General features: G+C 26.0%; 1 protein-coding gene across 1 annotated transcript; it reads right to left on the minus strand.

Annotated features, from left to right (window-relative positions):
• Window positions 1-6,516: 6,516 nt before the first annotated feature.
• LOC135930636 (tetratricopeptide repeat protein 38-like) lies at window positions 6,517-10,530 on the minus strand. Its single transcript, XM_065467455.1, has 8 exons — window positions 10,473-10,530; window positions 10,280-10,357; window positions 10,162-10,240; window positions 9,925-10,121; window positions 9,713-9,882; window positions 7,589-7,664; window positions 7,359-7,538; window positions 6,517-6,819 (listed from the first exon to the last, which is right to left on the minus strand). The coding sequence occupies exons 2-8, from the start codon at window positions 10,337-10,339 to the stop codon at window positions 6,517-6,519; spliced, it is 1,065 nt and encodes a 354-aa protein (XP_065323527.1). The 5' UTR covers window positions 10,340-10,357; window positions 10,473-10,530.
• Between the last annotated feature and the right edge of the window lie 6,948 nt (window positions 10,531-17,478).

Genomic DNA, 17,478 nt, shown 5'->3' on the forward strand with positions numbered 1-17,478 from the left:
TATATTTATGAAGATATTTAAGTGGATAGTTAAATTACTTCTAGTACTGTAAACGTTACTACAAAAAAGAAACGCTTTACAGACACTCGTTACATCTGAAAAAAGGAACCCGTTACGGTTACCTTAAAAAGGAACGCGCGTTGAACGACTTGTCTTTATCTAAAAATCTATGTAATTCAGATTTATTATAAGAGTCGTCATATGCAATGATTCTTAATAAGACTATCTATTAATTTTTAGGCGTTATAAAAAGAGTTCTTTCCCATGCTTAATGCACCCATTTTATTCCACAATAGCTTACACTTAGAAAATGTAATTTTTGAAATGGTTTTAGAGTGTACATCGTTATTTGGTGTTTCAATGTCAACACTAATAAAAAATAAATAATTTTGGTGCAATTAATTAATTTTTTTAATATTTTTAACAATATTTGGAGTCTAAAGCGGACACATAGTATATAATGATAAAATGGAGAGAAAAACGAAATATTTAAGGTATTATAAGATGCCTCCTCAAATTTAATCAATCAGGCAGATAAAAAAAAATATTTTGAAGTAACTTTTCCCCTCCAAGCTCTTATAGAAAATTCGAGCCGTGTTGCGTCCAAATTTTAAAAATGATTGGCACAAGTGTTGTTAATTTGCTTGGTTGTAATATTTACGAAACCAAGCCGAGGTTCAAACATGGAGTCCAGACCCGGAGTTGTTTATAATTTTTAAATAGCATAGCCCTGTAACCATCGTCTACATGACAGGATTTACACTGGATGCAAACCCTTTCAAAAACATTTGCTCACCCCCTAAAAAATTACCGGTGTCTCCCTATTATTATTTTCGCATTTTTTATTTATTGATACTATTTTCAGAGAATTTATAACTCAAATTAATCTATCTCTACTACCAACTATCGATATTTTGTGAATATAAAGAATTTATTTTTTAGATAATAAAGAATTTATTTTTTAGACAATAAAGAATTTATTTTTTAGATAATAAAGAATTTTTTTTTAGATAATAAATTCAATTAAAACCTCCATTATTTACAATGAATTAATTCTTATGGCTTAATGAGCTTGTTGAAATATCTAAACCTTTTAAATTAAAGAATAGCAGAAAGTTTTATTTGGAAAATAATGGTATGATTGTTTGCAATATATAGATTCGGTCGATGAATTGTATTATAATAATTCTATAATAAAAGTATTAATTTTTACAGCAATAAATTTTGTCCTATTTCATCTCAAAATTTAATAGATAACCCCCAAAAAAATTTGTCCCACCCCCATTAAAGCAGCCTAGCCCCCTCAAAAAATAGGATTCTAACTGTCCCTACCCCTCCCGCTCACGTAGACGCTGCCTGCAACCAAGTCAGCTTCGGGATAAAAAAATTTTAATCGGGTCTAGTTATGGTTTAATTAAATTTAACTTTATTTAAAAATTAAAATGCTTTTTATTTAAATAAATTAAAATATTTCCAGACTCAGAGCTAAAGTAAGGAGGAAGGTGCTAGTAGTGCCTAAAGATCAATAGGTATAAACTGAGATAATAGATGATAAAACTGAGTGGAAAATCTACATTTTTATCTCAATTTCTTTTCTCTCATGAAGATGCTAAGCCCCTTTAGCATGGATATAAAATTTGGATATAAAATTGTGCTTGATAAGGAGAGTTCAAGACCTTTATGAATGTTCCGCTCTTGTTGAGTAAAGCATTATTATCCATGTTCTTATAATGTGAGATCGACATGAGATATATAATGGGTTATAAATTGATTGTTATTTTAGAAATTATAAATTTATTTATCGGAAGCATTACCAGTGGAAGTACAAAATCTTCTATTTTGACTTTTATTCATTTATTGTACTTTAACATATTTATCTTTTATTTTTAAGTGGAATAGATATAATTATGAATTAAGAAATATAATAGGATTAATATCCAAAGCTTTAAGTATTAAACTGAAACACCAAAATAGTTCTCAATTTTATCATAGTAATAAACATAAAAACTTATGTTAAAATAATCAATTACGAGAAATTATACTAGTTTTAAGGAAATTATCGGATAAGGAAATTATCGGATAAGGAAATTATCGGATAAGGAAATTAAAATATATTCCTCAAGTCAGGACTATTATTAAACTAATCCATTATAGGAGCCATATAGCAGGTTGTTCAGCAGTAGTGTATTGGATAAATAAAAATTTAGCTTGAGGGCGAGGGGGGGGGGTTGCTACAATATTTATTTTCTATAATTAAAATTATGATGTATTAAAACTGATTTTTTTTATATTACGAATACGAATGAATTCTTTATTTATACTAGTAGAAAGCCCGTCAAAAATGACGGGGAATGAGATTTTTATTCATTTTTTACGATAGATATCATGCCAGGTTAAAGCTTACAATATTAGGAAGTATCCAAGATCTTATAATTTTAAAAAAGTTTATCAAGCCCAGCTAACCCTTAATAATTTCTAAAAGATATTCCCAAGTCAGGTGCAAGCTAATATAAATTTTGAGGTTCCAAGCCCAGTCCTACCCATTATAATTTGAAAATTTTTTCCCGCCTCGGAGATGTAGGCCAATAGGGCGATGATCCGATAAGAAATCGATATCATTAAGAATTAAAATATTTTGTATAAAAAAGTTCATTTTAATACTTGTAAGGAAAAAATCAAGTTGACTTTTATATAAAGAGTTAGGTTTAAAATAGGTAAAATAATAATTATTTTTTTGTTTAAAAAAAGTGTTAATTATTCTAAGATTAAATTTTTTACAAGTTTCAATAATATTTTTACTTTTGATTTTTTCTGATCAAGGGCAGTTTATTTATATATTCGTTACCAATTTTCATGTTAAAGTTGCCACCTATGATAATAAAATGATTTGTATTAATTTGTTTAAGGTGGTTATTAAGAGATGTAATGAATTTGGGATATTCTGAGTGATTAACGGGAGCATAAATATTAATAAGATGGGTTATTTTTCCTTTAGTTTTTCGTGTAATTGAAGCAATGCGATCACTGATTGGAGTGAAATTGGATATATATTTTAGAATAGAATCTTTAATAATAAATGATACACCATTATGATAGTTATTAGAATTGAAGATTGTATAACCTCTTAATTTTTTAACAATGTTATTATTGATTAAAGTTTCTTGTGTCATTAATATATAGATATATTTTTTCTCCATTAATTTTCTTAATATAGTAATAATAAACCAGGTATATTATAAGAGTAAATAATTAATTTTTTATTTAAAGACATAATTTTAAGAAAAAGATAAGTATTAAATATTAAAATTTGGTTTTAGTTAGATAATTAAAAATGAAAGCAGACGATTTTATTTAGAAATGAAGAGGAAAAAAACAAACGATTTAATTTAAAGTTAAAAAATAACATGTTGAGTGTAGTGTTATTGAAAAAATAAAGTTAATTAATTCTAGGGTAAAGAAGTATTAGATTAAAAAAAATTATGTAAAAAAATAGATTACATAATTATAAAAAAAGATAAGAAAGTTAAATTAAATAAATTTATAATGTTATGAAAGAATTTTTATTAATAGGTAAAAAATAATAATAATGAAAAAGTTTATTGATAAATAGATGAGATCTTTGATAAAGGGGAAATAAAGAAAAAGTTATATATAGGAATTGGAGATTAGAAATAGTTTAGGATAAGAATATATAAATATTTGAATATACTTGAATCTCTTCTTAATTTGGTTTATGAAAGATAATATATATATGTATAAAGATTTGTGATATATGTATTGAGAAGATTTTGATTATAATAAAGATTATTAAATGAGTTGAATATTTTGTAGAGTACAAGTTTCATTAATGTGTGAGTGGTAGTGATGGGTGAGGATTGATGAGAGAATCTATAAAATACAAAGATAAAATGAAATAAAAATTAGCCTGAATCTTGAGGAAGAAGAAATATTAATTTTTGAATTATGTTTTATTCATGTTGTTTATTTCATTTATATTTTGGATATTAAGGAAAATTGATTAAAACGATTTAACATCAGCCATTTTCCCGCAGACGATTTTCAATAATTATTTTATCGATTACTTTAATGAAAAGGAATTAATTTTTCAACTATATTACACTATAAGCATCATCATCTGTTTGTATAAAATAAATAAAATCAACAAATAAAAAAAATAAAAATAAATACGTACCGATGACATGACGTCACGATGACGTAGTGAGGACATCGGAAAATTATAATATAGATTATATTTTAAAAACAAGGTCACAAATTGCACCGATATCTATAAATATATAAATATGAATTTAAATAACTTCTATACATCTTTCAATTCTTCTTTTTCTTTGGGCTGTATTTTTCTCTGGAAAGATTTCTTTCGCCTGAGTTGATCTATATTTTTATGTATAGATCTGGAGTCCATTCAGATATCGAAGGCCCATTTATATTTATAAACATTAAATTTGATATATTCTTGACTCTTAACTCTTTTGATCTACCATGATCAAATAATATGAATGTCCCTTTCACATTCGGCAGTATTACAGAACAAAAAACCCAGTTAGTATATTCTTAAATCGCTGCTTGCTATATCGCGCATCTAGGTTCTTAAGCCAATTTTTATTTCTAAAATAAATGAATAATTTGATTCAAATTTATTCAAATCATTTTACCCTCGTTTTCAAAGATATCCATTTAACGGGACTGTGTGTATTTTCTAGAGTAATATTAAATTGGTACTTTTTTTATCTCACAGTTTTGGATTTTAATTGTATATTAAAAGTGAAATATCTGAACCGAGTGACTACAAGCTAAATGAAAAGTGGGAATTTCCTTTAATTTTTTTTTGAATGAGGGTAGGCATCAAAGAGGGGTAGGGAAAATAAATACTATTTGTAGATTAAAGATATAAATAACTGAAATAAAAGAAAATTTATTAATAGACATTTTTACAGATAAGATTTTAGTACATGTCGAAGTTGTACAAGCTTGTGGTTAATGTTTAGTATGATTAGCAACAACTAGTTGATTACCACCAATTAATGCTTATTTGTTATTCCTAGCTTAAATAATAATGAGGACTTAAAGAGCTTAATTAAAATTTTTTATGTTATTAATAAATGGCTCATAATACTATTATTTTTATTAGTAACATGGGGTTGTTATAGCATAATGGGTGGGTAAATATCACGGATGAAGGCCATGAAATTTTTTTAAGGGGATAGAGGTTTATTTTGGAAGGGGTTTGTCACCAATGGATTTTCAATTATTTATTATTGTCAAATGTACCTAATAATTTTTTTAAAAATATTATTTAATCGAAAATGGTAAATTCATATAAGATATTCCAATTTATGTTTCTTTCAAAGTAGATTAATCTTAACTAATTCAATAAATATTTAAAATATTTTGCTAAATTTGAACAGTGTCGTTAAATCGATTCAATCATAACAGGAAATTTGACATAGCCTTAAGAAGGGGTATGCATTTTTAAGGTTGGCTATTCTTTAGGTTCAAATCTCGAAGAAGGCTAAGATGATAGTTTTCGCATAAAAATTTGATTTAACCTTTTTAAAGTTGGCTCAAAACATGTTTAAATGGAGCTATTTATCACCAATACTTGTTGATGGCGAGCCATCTATACTGGGTCTACTTAAAATTTCTATAAAAAGAAAACTTTTCGCTTATCTATTTTCTATATAGCTATAAAAAAAATATGGAAAATATTTTGACTATAATAATAAAAAGAAAAATGACTCCAAGTAACATTTTTGAAAAAATGCAAAAAAATTTAGTGGGGAGGGGGCTCAGACTTTTCTCAAAATTTAGAAAGAGACTAAAAATCAAAAATAAATTAGTGGGAGACTTAGCCCCTCGTAGCCCATTACGCAATACACCCCTGATTGTCAACCCATAGATTCTGAGAATAAATAGTTCATAATCAACTAAATTTATTTTTTAGTGGATATATATTTCAGGACTGTGATTCCTCTTTTTTTAAAAAAAGGCTCGGTCTCGGGTTGGGTTCAGTGAAAAATCGCTGTACCCTCGGGTTCGGTGTTCAGAAAATCTTTAATTTACTAAAATGGATACTCTAATTAGACCTGTGCGCCGATGTCTCAATCAACGGCGGCGGTTTTTTTAAATTTTTTTATCGGCGTTCGGCGGCGCTGATTTGGCCGCTGCCTACTAAATTTTCGGCAGCGGCGGCGCAATATTTATTTTAAAATTTTTTTTAATGAATTTAATTTATAAATTAATGTATTACATTTTTTATAATTTATTTAGGCGATCTTTTCTAAAACATTGTTAACATAGTTTAATTGATCTTAAATTATTTTCTGTCTCACTCCAATTTAAATTTATGTATTTTCTCATTCTCAGAAATAGACTTAGGAATTGTATTTTTACTCAATCAGAGTCATATCAACATCACATATAAGAAATATTCTATTGATTTTTATTATTATTAAAATAAATTTGGAATGTAAGCAAAATATAAAATATGAAATAAAGTCAGAATTTAGATTTAGCAAAATTATAATTGTCATGAATAAACAGTATTTTATCAAGATTTGTGGGACATAAAAAACTCTTTTTAGCATTGAGTATTAATCCAGCAATGATCGAGGCTATCTCTTTCGCTAAAAATGACCACTCAAAAGGAAGGCAAGATTTTATACGAGTATTGATATTGGCTGTATGGTTTATTCTGTATAACAAGGATACAGCATCCGTTAGGTGGAAAAGGGCGAGAGATTCTTTGACTCTTACTTTTAATTGGCGTTGGAAAATTTCGAATGCCGTATCTACGTCATTCTAAAATAAAATAATTTATTATATGGGGATTTACAGTATCAAGATTTTTAGCAAGATCAAAAATACTCAATTTGACTTCTGATAAAGAGATTATAAATGTGTCAGCAGCCTAGACCCCAAAGTCCAATTAAAAAGGACATTTAAGTTAAGCTAACATAAACTAGCCATTATAAAGACCTGTAGACCGGTCTAAAAAGGGCCATAATAAGAAATAATTTTTTTTTAAATCAAGGCCTTACCAAAAATTTTTTTTAAAATATCTCTAACCCAGAGAAATAACAATATTTTCACAAAACGGAGGCTTATAAAATAAATTTAAGTTACATCAATTAAAAAACTTAGCCAAACCAATTTTTTTTTAAATCAGGGTTAAGCTCCATAATGGAAAAGAATTTTAAATTAGGGATCAGGCTGTCCTTAAATTTTCGCCCTCTGAGAGCAATTAGATATTATTAATATTAAAAAGATTTGAAATTGTGCTAGTTTTTTTTATATAAAATCTGTTTTATTTAAAATGTTAAATTGAGAGTATTGTAAACCTTTTCAAGATATAATAAGCCCATGTGCCAATATAAATGGCAAGCCAAAAATTGGGTTTGTTTCCAATCAGAGTGTGTGTTAACTAGGAAATTTATACCATCATCTATATTTGCCTGCATGGTGTATACATGAATCAATGAATGAGTGCCCCATGCATTCAAAGGGTTTAGAATGAGACTCTGATTTATTTAGATGTAAATTTTTTAATTTAAACAAACATAAAGTTTACCTCTCTTGCTAAAGATTCGGCTTCATGATAGCAAAATAATTCAATTTTTGCGAAAGCAAACATGGCTAGTATATAGCTAATTGTAAAATAATGAATGAGCAATAATTAAAATCAATATGTAAAAATAAAATATTTTGCTTATTATTAAACAACAATGTAAAATATTTTGTTTAACATTATATAAGAAGGTAAAATATTTCAGGTATAATAATTTACTTATATCAGAGACCTGTAGACCCAGCAAAAAATTAAGACTAGAATTAATGAAAAATAATATGAAATTAACATTCAATTACTGCTCATATTTTAATTTTTCTATGTAGCAAAAAATTATCAAAAAAAATGCAGAGTCGGCCAAAAATATTTTTTCAAAAAATCCAGCTAAAGCTTTAACCCTTTAATCGAGGTTCATATCCTGTATATAAAATTTTCTAGATTTTTATAACTAATGGCCCTATTAATTAAGAAGCCCCAAAAACATCAACCCAATATTTTATCAGGTTTTAGTGTTTTAAACTACTATATATTGTACCCTAACTACTATATTACATTACCCATATCAAAATCCATTAAAAATTTAATATTATTTTGATTATGAAAATTTATAAACATGATTTTATGATTTTAAAGGTAATAATCTTTAAAACAAACAAATTATTACTTGAAATGAATTACAGCATTAGTATTTATGGAAAAACTACATGCCAGACTCAAATCTCTAACTTTATAGGTCAGTAGACTATCTAAATTAAAATTTTGTTGTTTAATGTTTTATATTTGTAGGGTTTTTCAAATAAGAGGAAGAGATGAGTTTATATTATTTAATTAGAACATTTGCTCTAGCTGAAGATCGTAATACCCAGTGTAAAATTTCTATTCTACAAACATTTTTATCATTAAAATAATAAAATCAGAAAATCTATTATCAGCATAATTGTGATATATAAATATAAGTCAAAAAAGAATAAAGGTCATCATCATAGAAATAAGGCAAATAATTTTGTACTTTTCAAACAAAATGATGAAGCGTTCACATTTGAATTACATCTTTTAATTAGAGAAGACAAAATATCCCCTTTCCTCAGAAAACTTTCTAATTACCAATAAGCTTATTATATTCACCACAATGTATTTCTGTTTTCCCTACTATATCAGGAAGATTAGAATTGTTACTAAATTGTTTGCTATATTTTCTTCATTGCTGATATTGCATAGCAACAATTGTTTGCTAATCCAGCATTAAGGAAAATAATTCACAAAACAATACATCAAGCATTACATTTTGGTATCATTTTACAGAATGAAACAACAATAAACTTTATGATCAGTTTGGATGTACCAATATTTTTTATCTGATTGGGCCAATATTTCACCATTTCTAAAATATTGGTTATTGGCCAATATTATAAAATTTTCCAATCTGATAAAATGGCATCTTAATTTAAAAAAAATAATTTCAAATTTTATAATACATTAATTTATTACTTATAATGTAAATAGATCAATGTTATTATATAATATGTGATTTATTATTAAAAATATTTTATACACTTTTAGATTCATGAATATAACCTATTTAAATGCATTATAATGGTATAGTTAAATTATAGATGTTTTACTATTAAAAGGTATATGAGATGAGTAGATGTAATGCATTGAAAATTAAAATGATTAGCATTGATCTTAGCAGACATGTTCAACATGTTTTTAATTATATAATTTTTTTCTAAAATCATAAAGGATAAAATTTCATTTCAAAATAAATGTACTATAATAATAAGTTTATCATTAATGGATTATCAAATTAACCTTAAAAATGGATTAATTGTTATTCAAATATATTGGTTAATTGTGTTTATTATGATTAATTGATGTATTTATGTTTATTTGTAAAAATATACACTGACAAAATTAATTACAAAAATAAAATAAATTATTCATTTATTTCACGATAGTTCATAAAGCCAGGACTAGGAGGTTAACATTTCAACCTCTGCATGTCTCTGATTAAAGTATATCATTAGAAAAATTAAATATAATTTAAATATAGCAAAAAAGAAATCATAGAATAAAATCTATAATAAGAATTAGTTAATAATTCATACAAACATTAATATAAATAACCTATATAAAGGGTGGTTTCTATCCAAATATTTAGTGACTAATATATAAATATTAATCATTTTGTCCATGTTACACATATAAAAACAAACATCATGACATAATTTAACAGCTAATAAATCTTTGGGATTTTTTTCAATAATTTTTTTCCAAATATCTATAGCTTCAACAAACTTAAAATTTTTATTAAACAAAAGTATTATAAAAATAAATACCTGTTTTTTAGACAATAACTTAATAGCTTTAATATGCAAATCTTCATTGTTAATCAAATTACTATGAAAATCCTTGATTGCATTATTTTCTACATTAGACAATAAAATTTGTAGTTTTGTTGAAAATTTATCATCATTGACTGGATCAACTAATCCAGAAACTAAATGTAAACCCAATGTTAACACATTTCCCATAACTACATAAATTTTTTAAAATAATATTGACCTATATATTACCAAACTCCTTGTATGTGGCAATCTGATTTATATTTTCTGCTAAAGAAAGCATCTTAGGATCATCCAATAATGTTATATACTATATTATATTAGTATTCAATTAAATATATATCAATACTTGTCTTAGAATTAAATCATATAATATACAAGAATCATCATCACTCTTTGAAAATACCATGCCATATTCCTCCCATTGCTAATAATATTTAAGGTTTAAAAAGTCACATTTAATGAATACTTTTAGATTATACAAATTGGTAAACATATTTATCGTTAAATTTCGGCATTTATAAATAAATTAACTTACTCACAATATTTGCCACCCTGAGCAATAGAATAAATTATTAACGCCCTAATTATACATTTTTTAAATCATGCATTATGAAAATTCATTCATTCATTATCACGCCAGAAATGGTTCGGGGCCGAAATATTCCCACAGCTGATTTTGAGTCAAAAAAAAAGAAAGAAGGTGAATACAAACAAGACACATTTAACATTTAAATTTAATAAATTATATTATAATCTATGCAATATATATTTATGAATATTTAATTAAATATAAAATATTTAAATATATCTATGGTAATATTTAAATATATCTATGGTAATATTTAAATATATATATAAAGTAATATTAAATTATATATAAAGTAATACTTAAATATATATAAACTAATTTTTAATAAATAAAATATAGGAAGAATGTATTTAAATATATAATCATCGCTAAAATTATTTATAATAGTTAATTAATTAATATAAATGATTTTTGTTAATAACAGAATTTAGACAATCTGACTTATGTTAATTTTCAGGTGTAAAAGATTAATCTGAAATTTCTGAACCCATCTGATTCTAAGCTAAAATAAATTTTACATTGATAGTGAAATGTGTATATATTTATGAAGATATTTAAGTGGATAGTTAAATTACTTCTAGTACTGTAAACGTTACTACAAAAAAGAAACGCTTTACAGACACTCGTTACATCTGAAAAAAGGAACCCGTTACGGTTACCTTAAAAAGGAACGCGCGTTGAACGACTTGTCTTTATCTAAAAATCTATGTAATTCAGATTTATTATAAGAGTCGTCATATGCAATGATTCTTAATAAGACTATCTATTAATTTTTAGGCGTTATAAAAAGAGTTCTTTCCCATGCTTAATGCACCCATTTTATTCCACAATAGCTTACACTTAGAAAATGTAATTTTTGAAATGGTTTTAGAGTGTACATCGTTATTTGGTGTTTCAATGTCAACACTAATAAAAAATAAATAATTTTGGTGCAATTAATTAATTTTTTTAATATTTTTAACAATATTTGGAGTCTAAAGCGGACACATAGTATATAATGATAAAATGGAGAGAAAAACGAAATATTTAAGGTATTATAAGATGCCTCCTCAAATTTAATCAATCAGGCAGATAAAAAAAAATATTTTGAAGTAACTTTTCCCCTCCAAGCTCTTATAGAAAATTCGAGCCGTGTTGCGTCCAAATTTTAAAAATGATTGGCACAAGTGTTGTTAATTTGCTTGGTTGTAATATTTACGAAACCAAGCCGAGGTTCAAACATGGAGTCCAGACCCGGAGTTGTTTATAATTTTTAAATAGCATAGCCCTGTAACCATCGTCTACATGACAGGATTTACACTGGATGCAAACCCTTTCAAAAACATTTGCTCACCCCCTAAAAAATTACCGGTGTCTCCCTATTATTATTTTCGCATTTTTTATTTATTGATACTATTTTCAGAGAATTTATAACTCAAATTAATCTATCTCTACTACCAACTATCGATATTTTGTGAATATAAAGAATTTATTTTTTAGATAATAAAGAATTTATTTTTTAGACAATAAAGAATTTATTTTTTAGATAATAAAGAATTTTTTTTTAGATAATAAATTCAATTAAAACCTCCATTATTTACAATGAATTAATTCTTATGGCTTAATGAGCTTGTTGAAATATCTAAACCTTTTAAATTAAAGAATAGCAGAAAGTTTTATTTGGAAAATAATGGTATGATTGTTTGCAATATATAGATTCGGTCGATGAATTGTATTATAATAATTCTATAATAAAAGTATTAATTTTTACAGCAATAAATTTTGTCCTATTTCATCTCAAAATTTAATAGATAACCCCCAAAAAAATTTGTCCCACCCCCATTAAAGCAGCCTAGCCCCCTCAAAAAATAGGATTCTAACTGTCCCTACCCCTCCCGCTCACGTAGACGCTGCCTGCAACCAAGTCAGCTTCGGGATAAAAAAATTTTAATCGGGTCTAGTTATGGTTTAATTAAATTTAACTTTATTTAAAAATTAAAATGCTTTTTATTTAAATAAATTAAAATATTTCCAGACTCAGAGCTAAAGTAAGGAGGAAGGTGCTAGTAGTGCCTAAAGATCAATAGGTATAAACTGAGATAATAGATGATAAAACTGAGTGGAAAATCTACATTTTTATCTCAATTTCTTTTCTCTCATGAAGATGCTAAGCCCCTTTAGCATGGATATAAAATTTGGATATAAAATTGTGCTTGATAAGGAGAGTTCAAGACCTTTATGAATGTTCCGCTCTTGTTGAGTAAAGCATTATTATCCATGTTCTTATAATGTGAGATCGACATGAGATATATAATGGGTTATAAATTGATTGTTATTTTAGAAATTATAAATTTATTTATCGGAAGCATTACCAGTGGAAGTACAAAATCTTCTATTTTGACTTTTATTCATTTATTGTACTTTAACATATTTATCTTTTATTTTTAAGTGGAATAGATATAATTATGAATTAAGAAATATAATAGGATTAATATCCAAAGCTTTAAGTATTAAACTGAAACACCAAAATAGTTCTCAATTTTATCATAGTAATAAACATAAAAACTTATGTTAAAATAATCAATTACGAGAAATTATACTAGTTTTAAGGAAATTATCGGATAAGGAAATTATCGGATAAGGAAATTATCGGATAAGGAAATTAAAATATATTCCTCAAGTCAGGACTATTATTAAACTAATCCATTATAGGAGCCATATAGCAGGTTGTTCAGCAGTAGTGTATTGGATAAATAAAAATTTAGCTTGAGGGCGAGGGGGGGGGGTTGCTACAATATTTATTTTCTATAATTAAAATTATGATGTATTAAAACTGATTTTTTTTATATTACGAATACGAATGAATTCTTTATTTATACTAGTAGAAAGCCCGTCAAAAATGACGGGGAATGAGATTTTTATTCATTTTTTACGATAGATATCATGCCAGGTTAAAGCTTACAATATTAGGAAGTATCCAAGATCTTATAATTTTAAAAAAGTTTATCAAGCCCAGCTAACCCTTAATAATTTCTAAAAGATATTCCCAAGTCAGGTGCAAGCTAATATAAATTTTGAGGTTCCAAGCCCAGTCCTACCCATTATAATTTGAAAATTTTTTCCCGCCTCGGAGATGTAGGCCAATAGGGCGATGATCCGATAAGAAATCGATATCATTAAGAATTAAAATATTTTGTATAAAAAAGTTCATTTTAATACTTGTAAGGAAAAAATCAAGTTGACTTTTATATAAAGAGTTAGGTTTAAAATAGGTAAAATAATAATTATTTTTTTGTTTAAAAAAAGTGTTAATTATTCTAAGATTAAATTTTTTACAAGTTTCAATAATATTTTTACTTTTGATTTTTTCTGATCAAGGGCAGTTTATTTATATATTCGTTACCAATTTTCATGTTAAAGTTGCCACCTATGATAATAAAATGATTTGTATTAATTTGTTTAAGGTGGTTATTAAGAGATGTAATGAATTTGGGATATTCTGAGTGATTAACGGGAGCATAAATATTAATAAGATGGGTTATTTTTCCTTTAGTTTTTCGTGTAATTGAAGCAATGCGATCACTGATTGGAGTGAAATTGGATATATATTTTAGAATAGAATCTTTAATAATAAATGATACACCATTATGATAGTTATTAGAATTGAAGATTGTATAACCTCTTAATTTTTTAACAATGTTATTATTGATTAAAGTTTCTTGTGTCATTAATATATAGATATATTTTTTCTCCATTAATTTTCTTAATATAGTAATAATAAACCAGGTATATTATAAGAGTAAATAATTAATTTTTTATTTAAAGACATAATTTTAAGAAAAAGATAAGTATTAAATATTAAAATTTGGTTTTAGTTAGATAATTAAAAATGAAAGCAGACGATTTTATTTAGAAATGAAGAGGAAAAAAACAAACGATTTAATTTAAAGTTAAAAAATAACATGTTGAGTGTAGTGTTATTGAAAAAATAAAGTTAATTAATTCTAGGGTAAAGAAGTATTAGATTAAAAAAAATTATGTAAAAAAATAGATTACATAATTATAAAAAAAGATAAGAAAGTTAAATTAAATAAATTTATAATGTTATGAAAGAATTTTTATTAATAGGTAAAAAATAATAATAATGAAAAAGTTTATTGATAAATAGATGAGATCTTTGATAAAGGGGAAATAAAGAAAAAGTTATATATAGGAATTGGAGATTAGAAATAGTTTAGGATAAGAATATATAAATATTTGAATATACTTGAATCTCTTCTTAATTTGGTTTATGAAAGATAATATATATATGTATAAAGATTTGTGATATATGTATTGAGAAGATTTTGATTATAATAAAGATTATTAAATGAGTTGAATATTTTGTAGAGTACAAGTTTCATTAATGTGTGAGTGGTAGTGATGGGTGAGGATTGATGAGAGAATCTATAAAATACAAAGATAAAATGAAATAAAAATTAGCCTGAATCTTGAGGAAGAAGAAATATTAATTTTTGAATTATGTTTTATTCATGTTGTTTATTTCATTTATATTTTGGATATTAAGGAAAATTGATTAAAACGATTTAACATCAGCCATTTTCCCGCAGACGATTTTCAATAATTATTTTATCGATTACTTTAATGAAAAGGAATTAATTTTTCAACTATATTACACTATAAGCATCATCATCTGTTTGTATAAAATAAATAAAATCAACAAATAAAAAAAATAAAAATAAATACGTACCGATGACATGACGTCACGATGACGTAGTGAGGACATCGGAAAATTATAATATAGATTATATTTTAAAAACAAGGTCACAAATTGCACCGATATCTATAAATATATAAATATGAATTTAAATAACTTCTATACATCTTTCAATTCTTCTTTTTCTTTGGGCTGTATTTTTCTCTGGAAAGATTTCTTTCGCCTGAGTTGATCTATATTTTTATGTATAGATCTGGAGTCCATTCAGATATCGAAGGCCCATTTATATTTATAAACATTAAATTTGATATATTCTTGACTCTTAACTCTTTTGATCTACCATGATCAAATAATATGAATGTCCCTTTCACATTCGGCAGTATTACAGAACAAAAAACCCAGTTAGTATATTCTTAAATCGCTGCTTGCTATATCGCGCATCTAGGTTCTTAAGCCAATTTTTATTTCTAAAATAAATGAATAATTTGATTCAAATTTATTCAAATCATTTTACCCTCGTTTTCAAAGATATCCATTTAACGGGACTGTGTGTATTTTCTAGAGTAATATTAAATTGGTACTTTTTTTATCTCACAGTTTTGGATTTTAATTGTATATTAAAAGTGAAATATCTGAACCGAGTGACTACAAGCTAAATGAAAAGTGGGAATTTCCTTTAATTTTTTTTTGAATGAGGGTAGGCATCAAAGAGGGGTAGGGAAAATAAATACTATTTGTAGATTAAAGATATAAATAACTGAAATAAAAGAAAATTTATTAATAGACATTTTTACAGATAAGATTTTAGTACATGTCGAAGTTGTACAAGCTTGTGGTTAATGTTTAGTATGATTAGCAACAACTAGTTGATTACCACCAATTAATGCTTATTTGTTATTCCTAGCTTAAATAATAATGAGGACTTAAAGAGCTTAATTAAAATTTTTTATGTTATTAATAAATGGCTCATAATACTATTATTTTTATTAGTAACATGGGGTTGTTATAGCATAATGGGTGGGTAAATATCACGGATGAAGGCCATGAAATTTTTTTAAGGGGATAGAGGTTTATTTTGGAAGGGGTTTGTCACCAATGGATTTTCAATTATTTATTATTGTCAAATGTACCTAATAATTTTTTTAAAAATATTATTTAATCGAAAATGGTAAATTCATATAAGATATTCCAATTTATGTTTCTTTCAAAGTAGATTAATCTTAACTAATTCAATAAATATTTAAAATATTTTGCTAAATTTGAACAGTGTCGTTAAATCGATTCAATCATAACAGGAAATTTGACATAGCCTTAAGAAGGGGTATGCATTTTTAAGGTTGGCTATTCTTTAGGTTCAAATCTCGAAGAAGGCTAAGATGATAGTTTTCGCATAAAAATTTGATTTAACCTTTTTAAAGTTGGCTCAAAACATGTTTAAATGGAGCTATTTATCACCAATACTTGTTGATGGCGAGCCATCTATACTGGGTCTACTTAAAATTTCTATAAAAAGAAAACTTTTCGCTTATCTATTTTCTATATAGCTATAAAAAAAATATGGAAAATATTTTGACTATAATAATAAAAAGAAAAATGACTCCAAGTAACATTTTTGAAAAAATGCAAAAAAATTTAGTGGGGAGGGGGCTCAGACTTTTCTCAAAATTTAGAAAGAGACTAAAAATCAAAAATAAATTAGTGGGAGACTTAGCCCCTCGTAGCCCATTACGCAATACACCCCTGATTGTCAACCCATAGATTCTGAGAATAAATAGTTCATAATCAACTAAATTTATTTTTTAGTGGATATATATTTCAGGACTGTGATTCCTCTTTTTTTAAAAAAAGGCTCGGTCTCGGGTTGGGTTCAGTGAAAAATCGCTGTACCCTCGGGTTCGGTGTTCAGAAAATCTTTAATTTACTAAAATGGATACTCTAATTAGACCTGTGCGCCGATGTCTCAATCAACGGCGGCGGTTTTTTTAAATTTTTTTATCGGCGTTCGGCGGCGCTGATTTGGCCGCTGCCTACTAAATTTTCGGCAGCGGCGGCGCAATATTTATTTTAAAATTTTTTTTAATGAATTTAATTTATAAATTAATGTATTACATTTTTTATAATTTATTTAGGCGATCTTTTCTAAAACATTGTTAACATAGTTTAATTGATCTTAAATTATTTTCTGTCTCACTCCAATTTAAATTTATGTATTTTCTCATTCTCAGAAATAGACTTAGGAATTGTATTTTTACTCAATCAG

The sequence above is a fragment of the Gordionus sp. m RMFG-2023 genome, unplaced genomic scaffold (genome assembly GCF_954871325.1).
Source record: "Gordionus sp. m RMFG-2023 unplaced genomic scaffold, tfGorSpeb1-WG-v2 contig_164, whole genome shotgun sequence".
Lineage (NCBI taxonomy): Eukaryota > Metazoa > Nematomorpha > Gordioida > Chordodea > Parachordodidae > Gordionus > Gordionus sp. m RMFG-2023.

Bases quoted from the DNA above. Each gene is read 5' to 3' on its own strand.
- LOC135930636 (XM_065467455.1), bottom strand. From the start codon at position 10,339: ATGGTATTTTCAAAGAGTGATGATGATTCTTGTATATTATATGATTTA. The intron at 9,883-9,924 runs GTATTTATTTTT...AAAAATTTTAAG, and splicing joins AGTTATTGTCTAAAAAACAG to TTTGTTGAAGCTATAGATAT. The intron at 7,539-7,588 runs GTAAACTTTATG...TAAATAAATCAG, and splicing joins CCGAATCTTTAGCAAGAGAG to AGTCTCATTCTAAACCCTTT.